Consider the following 17,406-nt stretch of genomic DNA (forward strand, 5'->3'; position numbering starts at 1 on the left):
GCTGTAGCTCTCACTGTATTTTGATGGAATTAATTATCCTTCTGGTAAATAGTTTGGATGGGTGTTCTATTTTCCCCCAGAATTACCCTAACATCAAATTCCAATCTTACTGGTATTACAGGAAATGGGAATTACAGTAATTAATCAGAGACTTCATAATGGACTGCAGCAGCTCACAGGTTTGGCGGCTTTCACACATTCCTTTTTGGGCCCCAATAAAAAAAAGAAGTTTTTAGACGAGTCAACAGGGGAGTCGTTATTGGTGTGCACATGTTTCCGCGTCAAGGAGCACTTAAACCTGACCTGCTTCATAGGTCATCTGGCCAATGAGACAATCCAAGCTCACCAGAAGGTCTTCCACTCAGGCACAGGATGCCTGCTGTTTCTGGCTGGGGTCTGGAGCATGGCTGCTCCAGACCCCAGCCAGCAGGGACTGGAACACTACTCAGGATCGAGGGAAAGATGAACGGAGCAAAGTACAGAGATATCCTTGATTAAAAACCTGCGCAGGACTTCAGACTGGGGCGACGGTTCACCTTCCAACAGGCAATCGACCCTAAGCACACAGCCACGACAACGCAGGAGTGGCTTCGGGACAAGTCTCTTGATGTCCTTGAGTGGCCCAGCCAGAGCCCGGACTTGAATCTGATCGAACGTCTATGGATAGACCTGAAAATAGCTGTGCAGCGACGCTCCCCATCCAACCTGGTAGAGCTTGAGAATATCTGCAGAGAAGAATGGGAGAAACTCCCCAAATACAGTGATATTTTTTTTTTTTTTTTGCATTGTCATTATGGGGTATTGTGTCTAGATTATTGAGGAAAAAATGATGTAATCCATTTTAGAACAAGGTTGTAACGCAATAAAATGTGTAAAAAGTCAAGGGGTCTGAATACTTTCCGAATCCACTGTATGTTGGGCCGTCTGCAGGTCAAACAGTGTGTCGATTGAAGATGTTAGAGCGGTTGCTTCTTATAGTGGCACATCAGTATTTCAGGGTTCTCCATAGACACTGTTATAGAAACCTGTCGTGGTCCCTTCACCTTTGTCCAGTCATAGAATAGTGACAAGCTCTGTGGGGCCTTTGACAACAAGAAACAAAGCAGAATACAACTCACTCAAAGCAGACATTTTTGTGGATATGATAAAGCTGATGAGCTCACCACACTAGGGTTATTTTCACAAGCAGAGAATTCTAAAGGAGTTGATATTCCTCACCTCGCTGAAGCTGTGAATCATGGATGTGTGGATGCAATGAGCTTAGTGGTTGAGGCCAGCAGGATAGTCAAAGAACAATGGAAGTGGTGACAGCTGTAGAACATTTGATGTAAAAAAATCTGGTAACATGCACTCTAGCAGGCTGGTCAGATGACCATTCATGTGTTTTACCAGGTTGCGTTAAATAAATGTAAAAAAAAAGAAAAAAAAGATGAACTAGGCAAGTCAGTTAAAAACAAATTCTTATTTACAATGACGACCCTAACACGGACAACGCTGGGCCAATTGTGCTCCGCTCTATGGGACTCCCAATCACGGCCGGTTGTGATACAGCCTGGAATCGAACCAGGGTCTGTAGTGACACCTCTAGCACTGAGATGCAGTGCCTTAGACCGCTGCGCCACTCAGGAGCCCTATTCTGCTTTCTGCAGAGCAGTCTTCCCTTGTTCATCACATGAAAGAGCAGAGGTGGCAAGTTGTTCTCATTAATAGAGATCTCTGTGAAAAATACCGCCATCTTGGTTTCAATAATAAAACTGACATCAGCCATATGATTGACAAGTTGGACTTGAACAGTCTCAGCAAAGAAGATGATTGGCAAAACAAAGTTAACAACTCTGTTGAAAAACAATGTGAATCTAGTTTTGGTCAATGGTGAGGCAAGTGAAAGACTAACCCAGCACTGCTTAAGACACTGTATACTTGTGGTTGACAGGGTGAAGCCTGCCATTTTGAAGGACTTTTCAGAAACAACAGGAGCTGTCCCTGTCACCTATGCCACACAACTGAGTAAGCACTGCGTCGGCACCGAAGTAGAAGTCTCCATGTGGAGAGACTGCAGTGGCAATGGAAGGAGAGCATCAATGGCTGTGAACATTTTTGCTGATTGCAATGCGCTGGTCACAGTGGTCCTCACAAGCTCTGTGCACGGCAAGCTGCAGGCCTTGACTGGTTCTGGCATTGTGAATATCGTCTATACACCACACAATGAAAGACAGGAATCTTCTCCGGAATCTTGCGTCTATCACCTTCAAAAACACATTGAAGATAATGGTGAGTAAACAACAGGAAAAGATGGAGCCTCTGTCCCACAAGATTAACAAGGAAGAGCAGGAAACCCATACAGGACTGACGTGCTTGAACTCATGGCGCTTGGACTACAATCAATTAGCAGCTGAAAGATTTGAATTGAGGATTATCTCTAGATGCTAATTTCTCAAGACTGTTACTGAGAGATGACACCGAAGATGGTTTGATGTCCCAAGATATGAAGCACAGTGCTGGGAAAGTCTATGACAATGTGACGTTGAAGTTGGAAGCATGGAGGAAAGCCCTGGATTTTGTCTTCCTTGTGTTGCAGACAGAGATCATTACTGGTATAGATCCTAAACAAGTGGAAGGGCAATCGAATGTTATGGCGCTATGATGGTTTTTAATTGAACACAGTTTTGTGTACTATAATTTTTGAAATATTGAAAATAGTGTAATGTAATGCATATATAATATGTTTTATTTTTTTAATCCAAATATGCTGAAAAATTAAACTGTTGGGATTTCAGAGATATTAAGTTATTAGAGCTTGTTAGCTGGTTTGGCAGAAGTTTACCACATGGGGGAGACAAAGGATATGAACATTGCGCTATGTCACTTCATGTTTTCCTTGTGTGTGTTGAGCTCAGTAAATGTTTTCATGATTAATCCCATCCTAGATTTACATGTTGATCGTCTCACATCACACCTCATGGACAATTTATATGATATAGTCCACCCAGAGCCAAAGTTACAGAACAAGCATAGAATGTGTGACATCATTTTATCAACCTCATCACTGACTACAAAGTGAGCATTATAGGCTATTGAGGTGATGCTCACAGTATTCAACATGGAAGATTAAACACGAGAGTCCAGTGTCGACCCTTTAACATCTTGCCACCAATGACATGTAACAGGCTACTTCAAAGATGAGCTCATCTTCTAAAACCCAATGAATAATGTACTGTTTAAGTGTCACTGATGGGCCAAAGGAAAATGTCATTTTTTTTGTCAGTGTTTACCTGAGTCTCGATTTGCTTCCTATGTGTCTCAACTTTGGACACTGCCTAAGTCCCAGCCAACAGGGCATGGTTTCATGACTTGCTTGGTCCTGTTTGTCATAACATAGGAAGAGTTTGCAGAAAAGGAAATTTCCTAGACAAAGTAAATGTCTCTCTCAGGTCTGACTAATCCAAAACCCTGCTAAAAAGGTTAAAGAAATATCAACATTTCTCACTAGGTCCCAGAAGCTGCCTTGTTTTTATGTAACAATTAACTTAATTATGATCTAGAACTTACCATATTTATTTCCATTGGTCATATTCTAACAGTCTGTGATGGCTGTATTTTGGAATCTAAGCTATTTTAACTGTAGCATCACTCAGTGGTTGTGTTTCTGTGAATTGGTTGGGGTGTGATGATGACCAATGACAACTGAGAAGGAAATGGGTAAGACCAAACTAGTGACACATTTTGAAGGTCAAACTAGGGACACGTTTTGAAGGTCAAACTAGACACATTTTTATTTATTTTTATGTCTGCTCACAACCCAACTTACATTTGATGAGTGTTCGGAGGAATCCAAGGCCCAATACTTCGTCATGGCAAACAGAGTTAGACAGTGTACCTGGAATTAGATGAAAGGATTTTAATTTGAAGTACTGTCTGAAAATGATGTCCATGGCACACAAAGCCCACACACGACCTACTGTTTCAACTCAGTATGATTCTAAAATTATCATCAGTCCGGGTGAGGATAGTCAAGTGAACAGGAAGTATTATTTTGTGCTGAGTCATTGTTGTCTGGCTGTGGTTCCATTTTTCATTGATATGCATGCATCCAATTACGGTGATATTATCAACCATAATCTGAGTTTTAGATGTGTGAAGCTCTGTTCTTTGTAGTCTGTCCAGTGGTTACTTTGAAAACAGACATTCATGGCTTTGACTCAGGTTAAAATTTATTAGACAAAATATCTAAATGGCATACTTTATAGAAACAGCTTTTATGCAATTCACGACTTAATGCAGAGTTTCTGTTTGAAAGGGCCATTCAAATAGTCAATTTCCTTTCGTTAAATTAGACAAGCCATTGTAATTTACTCTGTTGTACTTTCTGCTGCATTTTTGTTGTTGTTCTTCAATAGCATAGCACAGAATCACTGATTCTGCTCAAAAGTTCTTCCAAGCTGTGGGGCTAAGCTGAAGCCTCTACTGGTCTCAGGTTGCACCAGCCCAGGGTCTTTTATGACGCAGGTCTGTCAGTAAGCCCAGTCTTTTCTCTGCTAGTGCTGTGTAGGGTTGGCTGGTTCAGTTAGAACGTCAAAGTGGGCTTGTGCAAGTGTCGGTGTGTCTGTACTCGCATTGGAGGGCGCATGTTAACTGAGGCCCACAGGGGAAGCCTATCCAGATTTCAGCCAGCTGCCCTGCTATAAACATTTCAGAGTGGAGGAAGAAGACTATGGAGGGGGGAACACACAAATCTCCATTCAAACTACCTTCGAATATCAACTCTTAGGCTTTCTTATTAAAGGAACAAGAAGAGGCCAGAGAGGGGTGGACCTTGCCGTCAAGGAAAACAAGCACCTTTCCAAGTGTTGTTCGCGCTTCATTTCCTCTCGGCTTGGGAGTAGAGGGCATGCTGCACCAGAGGGGGGGGGTTCTCAAACAAACTATCTGACCCTGGTGGTTAACTAAAATCAGGCTCTGTGAGGCTTACTGGAGGAGGGAGGGAACAGCAGTTAGCGTGAGGCCACCGCGGGGCTGCTGCACTGCGAACACACAGCAGCAGCAGGGAAAAAGGGAAGAGATGGCCACAGGAGAAATCACCACTCTACCCGCCACACCTGAAGATGGAGGCAGTGGCGGCTTCCCTCCAGGAAACTTTAAGGATCCCAAGAGGCTGTACTGTAAAAACGGGGGCTACTTCTTGAGAATAAACTCTAATGGAAGCGTGGACGGGATCCGAGAGAAGAACGACCCCCACAGTAAGTGGTTCCAGTCCATTGCATGGCAGACAAAGCTTCTTTATGCTTTATAAGGGCGACAGTGAAGTAACCGGGAAATCATCGAGGACTAAAGTGAATTTAACTGCACGCGTTTATGGCTTCTCCAACATTCAAATCAAATCAGTTTGTCTAGTTCTTGTACATTAGCCTTTGCAAGTGCTTTCATGAATGTGGTAAGTGTATATTTTGATCTCATTCAAGTCACCTGGGTGTGTAACACTGCCATACATTAAAAAGTCACTGCTATTACGTCACTTGCAATTGAAATGTCCAGAAATAAAATATGACATAGCTTTCGTGTGAAATGTGTATGAATACATAGACCAACTCTTGAGTTCACTTAAGTAAAGACCATTGATAGTAATTGAGGATCTAGGTTTGTGTTTTTATCACTTCAGTATAATATTGGAGTGTCATTGATTAGCTTTAAATGTAACATGCAACAAGTAATATGTAAGGCTTGCCCTTGACCCATTTAAACCACATCTCAGATTGCATCAGTAATTGGTAGGAGGAGAAGGGGCCCATGTCGAAGAGGGGGTTTTCATCACAGGAAGCACTGCTCAGTAGATCCTTGGGTGATAAGGGATGGGACGTGGAACAGGTGCACTCAAACAGCTGTCCAAAATCACAAGCAATTCACTACTAAGAGTGGAGACGAGAGACAAACATTAGCCATTTCAACTAAACTGGAAGAGAACCTCATTTTCTGTTATGACCATTGATTCAAATAGAACACTGTTGACGTGCCCATTTACATTCTCCATATGATTTAAAGCAAGGGATGATGGAATTAACCATGGCTGAAAGAGAAAGTTTCACTCAGATATGTGATCACGAGACCTATTGCACAGATGTTCAGTAAACTTTCATGCTCCCTTGCACGTAACAACTACTCATTATGTGTTCATTCAGAGAGGAATGGGTCTTCATGACATTAGTCATTACACAAACCCTAAGTGCATACAGATGCCTCATATATATATATATATATATATATATATATGAACTATGCTATAAATATGTTATTGAAATATGCTCCGTTGGCACAGCACATGTAGGCTTATCTGACTCTACAAAAAGTATTATAATCTGGGTGCTTCTACTCAACCAAATACTTGACTTACAATAAACCTTTAATGCAATATAAAAATATTGTTACATCGTTATTTAGTTTTCATATTTTGAGTATCTTGCTTATTTTATGTTTTATAAAAATATTTTCTCAATATTTTTTGGGGGCCTCTGATATAATATATAAGTCTGCTATATCTGTCTCTTTTCAACACCACTAATAACATACACTGAGTGTACCAAACATTAAGAACACCTTCCTAATATTGAGTTGCACCCCCTTTTGCCCTCAGAACAGCCTCAATTTGTCAGGGCATGGACTCTTCAAGGTGTCAAACGTTCCACAGGGATGCTGGCCCATGTTGACTCCAACGCTTCCCACAATTGTGTCAAGGTGGCTGGATGTTCTTTGGGAGGTGGAGTATTCTTAATACACACGGGAAATTGTTGAGCGTGAAAAACACAGTAATGTTGCAGTTCTTGGCACAAACCGCTGCGCCTGGCACGTACTACCATACCCCGTTCAAAGGCACTTAAATATTTTGTCTTGCCTATTCACCCTCTGAATGGCACACATACGCAATCTATGTCTTAAGGTTTAAAAATACTTATTTAACCTGTCTCCTCTCCTTCATCTACACTGATTGAAGTGGATTTAACAAGTGACATCAATAATGGATCATAGTTATCACCTGGTCAGTCTGTCATGTAAAGAGCAGGTGTTCTTCATGTTTTGTACACTCAGTGTATAACATCTATTCTATACTGAACAAAATATAAATGCAACATGTAAAGTGTTGGTCCCATGTTTCGTAAACTGAAATAAAAGATCCCAGAAATGTTCCATATGCACAAAAAGCTTATTTCTCCCAAATTTTGTGCACAAACTTATTTACATCCCTGTTAGTAAGAATGTATCCTTTTCCAAGATAATCCATCCACCTGACAGGTGTGGCATGTCAAGAAGCTGATTAAACAGCATGATCATTATACAGGTGCACCTTCGACTGGGGACAATGAAAGGCCACTCAACACAATGCCACAGACGTTTTCAAGTTTTGAGGGAGCGTGCATTTGGCATGCTGACTGCAGGAACGTCCACCAGAGCTGTTGCCAGAGAATTGAATGTTAATTTCGTTACCATAAGCCGCCACCAACGTCGTTTTTGAGAATTTGGCAGTATGTCCAACCGGCCTCATAACCGCAGACCACGTGTAGCTACACCAGCCCAGGACCTCCACATCCGGCTTCTTCATCTACGGGATCGTCTGAAACCAGCCACCCGAACAGCTGATAAAACTGAGGAGTATTTCTGTCTGTAATAAAGCTCTTTTGTGGGGAAAAACTCATTCTAATTGGCAGGTCCTGGCTACCATGGCTGCGCCCCTGCCTAGTTGTGAAATCCATAGATTAAGGCCTAATGAATTTATTTCAATTGACTGATTGTTCAGTTTCGAATAAATGGAGTTCACTGTGACACTAAAACATTTTCCTCTCCTCAGTCAAGCTTCAACTCCAGGCGACCTCAGTAGGGGAGGTAGTGATCAAAGGGGTCTCAGCCAACCGTTATCTGGCCATGAATGGAGATGGAAGACTGTTTGGAACGGTGAGTGAGCCTCACCTTCCTTTGAGCAGCACCGTTCACAAGGAAACTACATTCCATTTGCTTTGATATTGTCATGGTCAACAACTCATGCTTTACTATAACAGGGACAGTATCATGCCTTAGATAAAGGGTTTTAATTAAGTTATGCTGAAAGCAAATATTATGTTGTCATACTGTTACAGGTTTAGATTTTTCCATTTATGTTATGAGCTTGGACTTTCAGCACATTAGTACGTAGGACGCACCGATTGGTGTCACCTCACTAGTCAGTGTGTTACACCTGTGCTAGCTTGTCCATCTCGTTAGAGGGAAGGTGTTTCACTTGTGCTGGCCCAGGTGCTATTTAACAGTGGCTGGCTCAGTGTTCCAGTTATCGTAACAGATGTGGAGGGTTAACACCTTTTAGTTTATGCTTCTGATTTGATTTCTAGACAAACAATCCTTTATCTGATCTTCCCTGTTTTTGTTTTGCTCTACTTTTCGGTTTGCTTCCTGTCTTTAAGCTTGGTGTGGGTTTTATTGTTAGCCTGTTCTTGGGCAAATTTAGTGGGCACTCACGATTGGTCTTTAGGTTGCTAGTCAACTTTTAGTGGATACCCCCATGAGTGTCTTTTGTTTTAGTTTTTGTCAATGACTCTTCGTTAGTTCTCTTTTCTGTTTGAGCAACAATTGTTGGTTTTCTTACTGGGGAACGTAACAAAATAGGGGTTAGTCAGGAATTTGAACCCGGGACCTCTCGCACCCGAAGTGAGAATCATAGCCCTAGACACCCTGTCTGTGGGACGGCTGAGTAATTTAGAGATTCTGTCTTTTTGACACACTTGTCTCCGGTGAAAAAAGGTGACATTGTTGCACTGCTTTTAGAATATCAGGGTTTTTTCTCAATGTGCCAACTCAGTAGTGGTGGAAAAAGTACCCAATTGTCATACTTGAGTAAAAGTAAAGATGCCTTAATAGAAAATTCCTCAACTAAAAGTAAAAGTCACCTAGTAAAATACTACTTGAGTAAAAGTCTAAAAGTATTTGGTTTAAAATATACTTAAGTATCAAAAGTACATGTAATTGCTAAAATATACTTAAGTATCAAACATTTGATTATTTCAAATTCCTTATATTAAGCAAACCAGACGGCACCATTTTCTTATTTTTTTTAAGTTTACGGATAGCCAGGGGCACCAACACTTGTGTGTTTAGTGAGTCTGCCAGTGGCAGTAGGGATGACCAGGGATATTCTGTTGATAAGTGTGTGAATTGGACCATTTACCTGTCCTGCAAAATATAACAAGTACTTTTGGATTTCAGGGAAAATGTATGGAGTAAAAAGTACAATATTTTCTCTAGGAATGTAGTGAAGTAAAAGTAGATGCCTATCGAGTGAACCCTGAAAAGAGAGAGAAACTCCGCAGTGAGGTACAGTATATTCTTGAGCACGGCATTGCACAATATCGTAAGTCCGTGGAGTTTGCCCTGTGTATTAGTACCTAAGGCAGATGGGTCCTGCGGTTTTGTTCTGATTTTCGGAAACTCCACGCTGTTACAAAGTCGGACTCGTACCCTTTGCTCAGGGTCGACGTGTGGACCGTGTTGGCGCTGCTAAATACGTTAGCAAGTTGGATCTGCTGAAGGAATATTGGCAGGCCCCAGCACCTTCAGGATATTGAGTCTGTTCAGGCGTTTTGCAGCTGCCAACCTGACAGTTATCCTGTCAAAGAGCAAAATTGTCTGAGCAACAGTTAAATATCTTGGGAAGGTGGTGGGGCAAGGGAAAGTCCGACCAGTCCTGGTAAAAGTGGAGTCCATCAATAACTTCCCAGTGCCAGCTTCTTGCCAGGAACTGTGCTGATTCTTGGGAATGGCTGGCTATGACCAGGCTTTTTGCAAGAACTTTGCCAAGGTTGTTGCGCCACTTACAAATTTGACCAGTCCGAAAGTCGTTTTCTGTTGGAGCCCCGACTGTCAGGAGGCTTTTGAGAAGACAAAGACCCTTTTGGTCTCTGCTCCGGTGCTATCTGCTTGCTCCGGATTTCCAGCGTCCATTTGTCTGTACACTGGTGTAGGTGCAGGGGCTGTGCTCCGAGAGAAAGACGATAACAATGTTGAGCACCCTGTGGGGTACTTTTCAAAGAAATTGGCCTCATATCAAAAACACTACTAATGAGAAGGACTAACGAGAAGGCGACGCTTGCTTTGGTACAGGCTCTTCAGCACTTTGAGGTTTATGTATCGGCCTCTGCACCTCTGGTGTATACCAATTATAACTCTCTCGTTTTCCAGCAAATATTATTTATCTTTGTGTAGAATAACATTAATCAACCAATCAATACAAAAACACAGAAATTGAAACAAACAATTCTGAAAATCAACCTGGAATAGAGCATGCTGGGAAATATGATAATGATGGGCATGGTTTTGAGTGATTTACTCTCACACTTAACTCTGCTTATTAAGACCAAGACTGGAGTTCTTTAACACCACTGAGTCAACGAGTGTTAATTTAACTCCAGAATCACTAGAAATGTTACACTGAAAAAAACTAGGTAGGACCGGCCAATTTGCTGTGTACAATACAATACACTGTTGGTTCACTCAGACTCCCTTCTACTCTCTGCTCAATAAAATCACAAATATTAATTTGAAAGACAGTTGATATCTTTGCCACGATTTCTATGTCAGTACTGTATGTAAAATGCATTTGGAAAGTATTCAGACCACTTGACTTTTCCCAGATTTTGTTACGTTACAGCGTTATTCTAAAATTGATTAAATCGTTTTCCCCCTCATCAATCTAAACACAATACCCCATAATGATGAAGTAAAAACAGGTTTTTAGACATTTTTGCAAAGCTATAAAACATGTATTTTTTGAAATATCACATTTACATACGTATTCAGATCCTTTACTCAGTACTTTGTTGAAGCACCTTTAGCAGCGATTACAGCCTCGAGTCTTCTTGGGTATGACACTACAAGCTTGGCACACCTGTTTTTGGGGAGTTTCTCCCATTCTTCTCTGCAGATATTCTCAAGCTCTGTGAGGTTGGATGGGGAGCGTCGCTTCACAGGTATTTTCAGGTCTATCCAGAGATGTTCGAGTCCGGGCTCTTGCTGGGCCATTCAAGGACATTCAGAGACTTGTCCCAAAGCTACTCCTGCATTGTCTTGCCTGTGTGCTGAGGGTCATTGTCCTGTTAGAAGGTGAACCTTCACCCCAATTTGAGGTCCTGAGCACTCTGGAGCAGGTGTTTATCAAGAATCTCTCTGTACTTTGCTCCGTTCTGCTTTCCCTCAATCCTGACTAGTCTCCCAGACGTGACACTTGGCATTCAGGCCAAACAGTTCAATCTTGGTTTCATCAGACTAGAGAATCGTGTTTCTCATGGTCTGAGAGTCCTTTTGGTGCCTTATGGTCAACTCCAAGCGGGCTGTCATGTGCCTTTTACTGAGGAGTGGCTTCCGTCTGGCCACTCTACCATAAAGGCCTGATTTGTGGAGTGCTGCAGAGATGGCTATTCTTCTGGAAGGTTCTCCCATCTCCACAGAGAAATTCTGTAGCTCGGGTTCTTGGTCACCTCCCTGACCAAGACCCTTCTCCCTCGATTGCTTAGTTTGGCCGGGCGACCAGCTCTAGGACATGTCTTGGTGGTTCCAAACTTCTTACATTTTAGAATGATGGAGGCCACATTTTTTGGTAGCCTTCTCCAGATCTGTGCCTCGACACAATCCTGTCTCCAAGCTCTAAGGATAATTCCTTCGACGTCATGGCTCGGTTTTTACTCTGACATGCATTGTCAACTCTGCAACCTTATATGGACCAATCATGTCCAATCAATTGAATTTATCACAGGTGGACTCCAATCAAGTTGTAGAAACATCTCAAGGATGATCAATGGGAATAGGAGCTCAATTTCGAGTCTCATAGCAAAGGGTCTTAATACTTAAAACAAACGTTTTAGAACACCTACTCATTCAAGGGTTTTTCTTTATTTTTACTATTTCCTACATTGTAGAATAATAGTGAAGACATCCAAACTATGAAATAACACACATGGAATCATGTAGTAACCAAAAAAGTGTTAAAGCTGCCTTGATGACAGCTTTGCACACTCTTGGCATTCTCTCAACCAGCTTCACCTGGAATGCTTTTCCAACAGTCTTGAAGGAGTTCCCACATGCTGAGCACTTGTTGGCTGCTTTTCCTTCACTCTGCATTCGGACTCATCCCAAACAATCTCAATTTGGTTGAGGTCGGGGGATTGTGGAGGCCAGGTCATCTGATGCAGCACTCAATCACTCTCCTTCTTGGTAAAATAACCCTTACACAGCCTGGAGATGTGTTGGGTCATTGTCCTGTTGAAAAACAAGTGATTTTCCTACTAAGCCCAAACCAGATAGGATGGCGTATAGCTGCAGAATGCTGTGGTAGCCATGCTGGTTAAGTGTGCCTTGATTTCTAAATAAAGCACCCCCCATATCATAACACCTCCTCCTCCATACTTTACGGTGGGAAATACACATGCAGAGATCATTCGTTCACCTACACCGCGTCTCACAAAGACATGGCGGTTGGAACCAAAAATCTCCAATTTGGACTCCAGACCAAAGGACAAATTTCCACCGGTCTATTGTCTATATCTCGTATTTCTTGGTCCAAGCAGGTCTCTTCTTATTATTGGTATCCTTTAGTTGTGGCTTCTTTGCTGCAATTTGACCATGAAGGCCTGATTCACACAGTCAACTCTGAACAGTTGATGTTGAGATGTGTCTGTTACTTGAACTCTGAAGCATTTATTTGGGCTGCAATTTCTGAGGCTGATAACTCTAATGAACTTATCCTCTGCAGCAGAGGTAACTCTGGGTCTTCTATTCCTGTGGCGGTCCTCATGAGAGCCAGTATCATCATATCGCTTGATGGTTTTTGCAACTGCACTTGAAGAAACTTTCAAAGTTCTTTAAATTTGTCTGAAAGTAATGGACTGTCATTTCTCTTTGCTTATTTGAGCTGTTCTTGCCATAATATGGACTTGGTCTTTTACCAAATAGGGCTATTTTCTGTATACCACCTCAACCTTGTCACAACACAACTGATAGGCTCAAATGCATTAAGAAGGAAATAAATTCCACAAATTAACTTTTACGAAGGCACACCTGTTAATTGAAAAGCATTCCAGGTGACTACCTCATGAAGCTGGTTGAGAGAATGCCAAGAGTGTGCAAAGCTGTCATCAAAGCAAAGGGTGGCTATTTGAATAATCTGTTTTGTTTAACATGATTTGAATGATTTCTTGAACACTTTTTTGGTTACTACATGATTCCATGTGTTATTTCATAGTTTTGATGTCTAGACTATTATTCTACAATGTAGAAATAGTACAAATAAAGAAAACCCCTTGAATGAGTAGGTGTTTTAAAATTTTTGACTGGCAGTGTACGTACAGTGAGGGGAAAAAGTATTTGATCCCCTGCTGATTTTGTACGTTTGCCCACTGACAAAGAAATGATTGGTCTATAATTTTAATGGTAGGTTTATTTGAACAGTGAGAGACAGAATAACAACAAAAAAATCCAGAAAAACGCATGTCAAAAATGTTATAAATTGATTTTCATTTTAATGAGGGAAATAAGTATCAACCATACCTGTTGCTGACAGGTGTTTAAAATGGAGCACACAGCTATGTAATCTTCATAGACAAACATTGGCAGTAGAATGGCCTTACTGAAGAGCTTAGTGACTTTCAAAGTGGCACTGTCATAGGTTGCCACCTTTCCAACAAGTCAGTTTGTCAAATTTCTGCCCTGGTCAACTGTAAGTGCTGTTATTGTGAAGTGGAAATGTCTAGGAGCAACAATGGCTCGGCCACGAAGTGGTAGGCCACACAAGCTCACAGAATGGGACCGCTGAGTGCTGAACCGCGTCCTCGGTTGCAACAATCACTAACGAGTTCCAAACTGCCTCTGGAAGCAACGTCAGCACAACTGTTCGTCGGGAGCTTTAGGAAATGAGTTTCCATGGCCGAGCAGCCGCTCACAAGCCTAAGATCACCATGCTGGAGTGGTGTAAAGCTCGCCACCATTGGACTCTGAGCAGTGGAAACACGTCTCTGGGGTGATGAATCGTGCTTCACCATCAGGCAGTCCGACGGACTAATCTGGGTTTTGCGAATGCCAGGAGAATGCTAACTGCCCGAACGCATAGTCCCAATTGTAAAGTTTGGTGGAGGAGAAATAATGGTCTGGGTCTGTGTTTCATGGTTCAGGCTAGGCCCCTTAGTTCCGTTGAAAATAAATCTTAACACTACATTATTGACACAATGACATTCTGTGCTTCCAACTTTGTGACAAAAGTTTGGGGAAGGCCCTTTCCTGTTTCAGCATGACAATGCCCCCGTGCACAAAGCGAGGCCCATACAGAAATGGTTTGTCGGGATCGGTGTGGAAGAACTTGACTTGCCTGCACAGAGCCCTGACCTCAACCTCATCAAACACATTTGGGATGAATTGGAACGCCGACTGTGAGCCAGGCCTAATCTCCCAACATCAGTGCCCGACATCACTAATGCTCTTGTGGCTGAATGGAAGCAAGTCTCAGCAGCAATGTTTCAACATTGAGTGGAAAGCCTTCCCAGAAGAGTGTAGGCTGTTATAGCAGTAAAGGCGGGACCAACTCCATATTAATGCCCATTATTTTGTAATGAGATGTTCGAGTAGGTGTCCACATACTTTTGGTCATGTAGTGTACATTCACAAATATTCCAATAATATAGGTATAGTTTCAAACATTCTCATACCTACCATTTTAAACATATCAGATTAGCTAAACTGCTGATGTTAAAATGTAAACACTAATACTCAGGCACTATTTAAAAGGGGGGGAAAAAAACTTCTTGCCTTCCAAATAATATTTATTGGCGTCTAAAGAATCATCAAATAACCTTTTTTTTGTCTTCCCAAAATGTTTTTTTAGAATGAAAAAAGGCCCTAGGTAAAACTCTGTTACAAAGAACCCTCATTTTCCAAAAAGTGTTCTTCAGATAAAAAGGCTTTTGGTAGAAAAACTTTTGGACCCCTTTTTTTTTTCAAGTGAGTGTTAGCAGTGAACGGAGGTACTTCAGGACTACTGTAGAAGTGTGAGCAGTGATGACTGACTTATGTGGTTTTGTGGTTCAGAGGGCTCCTCCACAGTGTATTTAAACCCCAGGAAGTGTTTCCTGTCACTTCCTAATGAGTAACCAGGCTAGCCACTGGGCACTCACTGGTAGACACATTACAGGCACTGCACCGTCACTGATGTGGTCAATCACTCAGAAGCTGCTCGCAGGATGAGGGAAAGCTCCAGTTTAGTTGTAGCCTGCTGGAAGTAAGTTATGTGTTTGGGATTCTATTATTTGTCCTTACTTAGCCCCACTCACCAGTCTTATGCATTGTTCTTTTCACCTCAAATCTCTTTCCCTTAATAATAGATCTAATCCTAAGCAAAGTTTCCATGCTATCACTGTCATATGTCAATGTTTGGATAGACTATATTCATACAAAATATTTAGAAAATATTAGGTCATGGGGATTGATTTGAGTTAAATATAAATGAATACAGTTACTGTTTCCCTAACCTCTGAATTGAACTTCCTATCGGGTTCTCCCATGCCTGTTGTAAGTGCCAGGAAATGCTTCCATGTAGGGTTAGTTAAGGCCATAACAGTTCTCATTTATAGGTAGCCATGGTTGAATGGAAAACAGGCCCCCTCTTGTTGGATAGGACATGGGCAGAGAATTCAGCTGGCAACATAGATTTGATTGATGTCATCAGGTCTTCCACATTGTGGAAACAGTGTGAGTTTTCCCATTCATACTCATATAATGAGAGAACCTATACAGGAAATCTATTATTGAACACTGAATACGGATTTGTCCACTTGAAATTAAGTTACTTCAAAAATAAATTCACACCTCTTTGGCTTGGCAGAATTTCTGTTGAACTACTGAAGAATATCTTCATTAGTGTGTGACATTAAACAGCAGTTGACTGTTCTGGAGTCTCCACTGAAACAATGGGGGTATTGAGGTCTGAGGTGTTTTAGAGTGAATCAACATTAATAAAATGTCAACATTACAAGCTGTTCCTCTTTCTCCACAGAGCAACTGTATTAAACGCTGTCAACATTAAGTCTTATTTTCATTAAATGTCATAAGGACCGAGACGGAGCTTTGATTAAACATTTTGTTAACATTACAAGTATTAGTATTCCTATGTTCCCCCCTGGTAGCTAGGACCTAGGTTAAGCCATGTACAGGACATGAGTTATTGTTTAATATTATAAATAAACATCATTGCCCGAAGCTTGGCACTGGTGGACATTCCTTAGTGAACATGGCTTTTAATCCAGGAGTAGATTTTATTAATCTGGGTCTGGGAAACCGGCCCATTGTGTTTCATTGCATAAGACAAACACAAACAGTGCTTCATTGACATTCATCATTGGTTCAGTATACAATATGAAACTGGATCAAGCGTATCCAAGAATAACACAACTGGACCAACAAGTGTATTAAATGAACCTCTAGATATTAAAGTAATGTGTTCTCTCTCTCTCTTCAGAGACGGACAACAGATGAATGCTACTTCATGGAGAGGCTGGAGAGTAACAACTACAACACCTACCGCTCACGGAAGTACCCTGACATGTATGTGGCGCTGAAAAGGACTGGCCAGTACAAGTCAGGATCCAAAACTGGACCGGGCCAAAAAGCCATTCTCTTTCTCCCCATGTCAGCCAGACGCTGAGCTGAGCTCACCTTGTCTTACTAATCTTTTAAAACTCAGCCTGGCTGCAGTGCAAACAAACAAACGAGATATGAAAAATACAAGAGCTCACTCATCCTCAGTGACATCATCATCCCTGTAGTTGGGTTCTTCAACGGCAGGCATTTCAATCAATGGTGAAGGTGCATAAAGTTGGCGGCCCCCATGTATTTTATATATTATTTTTTGCTGGCCCTCCGTGTACTTAAACACCTAATATGCTAAGTTCACCGTATTGTACAGTGCTCTCCATTACTATTTAAATTAGTACAGTATACATGATACCAATTCTAGCTCCAAGACGGCGGCAATTTGAAAAAAACTAAAGTATATTGTGCTGATTTATTGGTCACGCGCTGTAGTTTAAAAACTCTGGATAGGGCTCAAACGTCATATCTGAATTCCTCCATCTTTATGCACCTCCGCCATTCAACTATATAAATGTGAGTTTGACTAAGGCTGCTTCAAATTGTACTTTGATAATCTGCTTATTTTTCTTCATTTAACAATTATGAAATACATAATTTTAGACAAAAGTGAAATGCCACTTAGTAGTTCTGGGCTTTAAAAAGTTAAGTTTTAATGCACGGCAATAAAGGTCAGCTTTTATGCCCAGAACTTTACTTGATAAAACCTTCAAATAGAACATTGGGTTGGCAAACCTAAATCGAGCA

General features: G+C 41.5%; 2 protein-coding genes across 2 annotated transcripts; both read left to right on the top strand.

Moving 5' to 3' along the window:
* The first annotated feature begins 158 nt into the window (after positions 1–158).
* LOC106611606 (Bardet-Biedl syndrome 12 protein) lies at positions 159–5,181 on the top strand. Its single transcript, XM_045724972.1, is given in 8 exon segments — positions 159–179; positions 1,060–1,302; positions 1,304–1,336; positions 1,338–1,408; positions 1,630–1,827; positions 1,829–2,271; positions 2,484–2,594; positions 4,718–5,181. Coding segments are annotated over 8 exon segments (1,350 nt in total). The 3' UTR covers positions 4,948–5,181.
* fgf2 (fibroblast growth factor 2) lies at positions 4,539–17,250 on the top strand. Its single transcript, XM_014212026.2, has 3 exons — positions 4,539–5,237; positions 7,835–7,938; positions 16,529–17,250. Exons 1-3 carry the CDS (start codon positions 5,060–5,062, stop codon positions 16,712–16,714), a joined length of 468 nt encoding a protein of 155 aa, XP_014067501.1. The 5' UTR covers positions 4,539–5,059; the 3' UTR covers positions 16,715–17,250.
* Positions 17,251–17,406: the final 156 nt, after the last annotated feature.

The sequence above is a fragment of the Salmo salar genome, chromosome ssa09, assembly GCF_905237065.1.
Source record: "Salmo salar chromosome ssa09, Ssal_v3.1, whole genome shotgun sequence".
Lineage (NCBI taxonomy): Eukaryota > Metazoa > Chordata > Actinopteri > Salmoniformes > Salmonidae > Salmo > Salmo salar.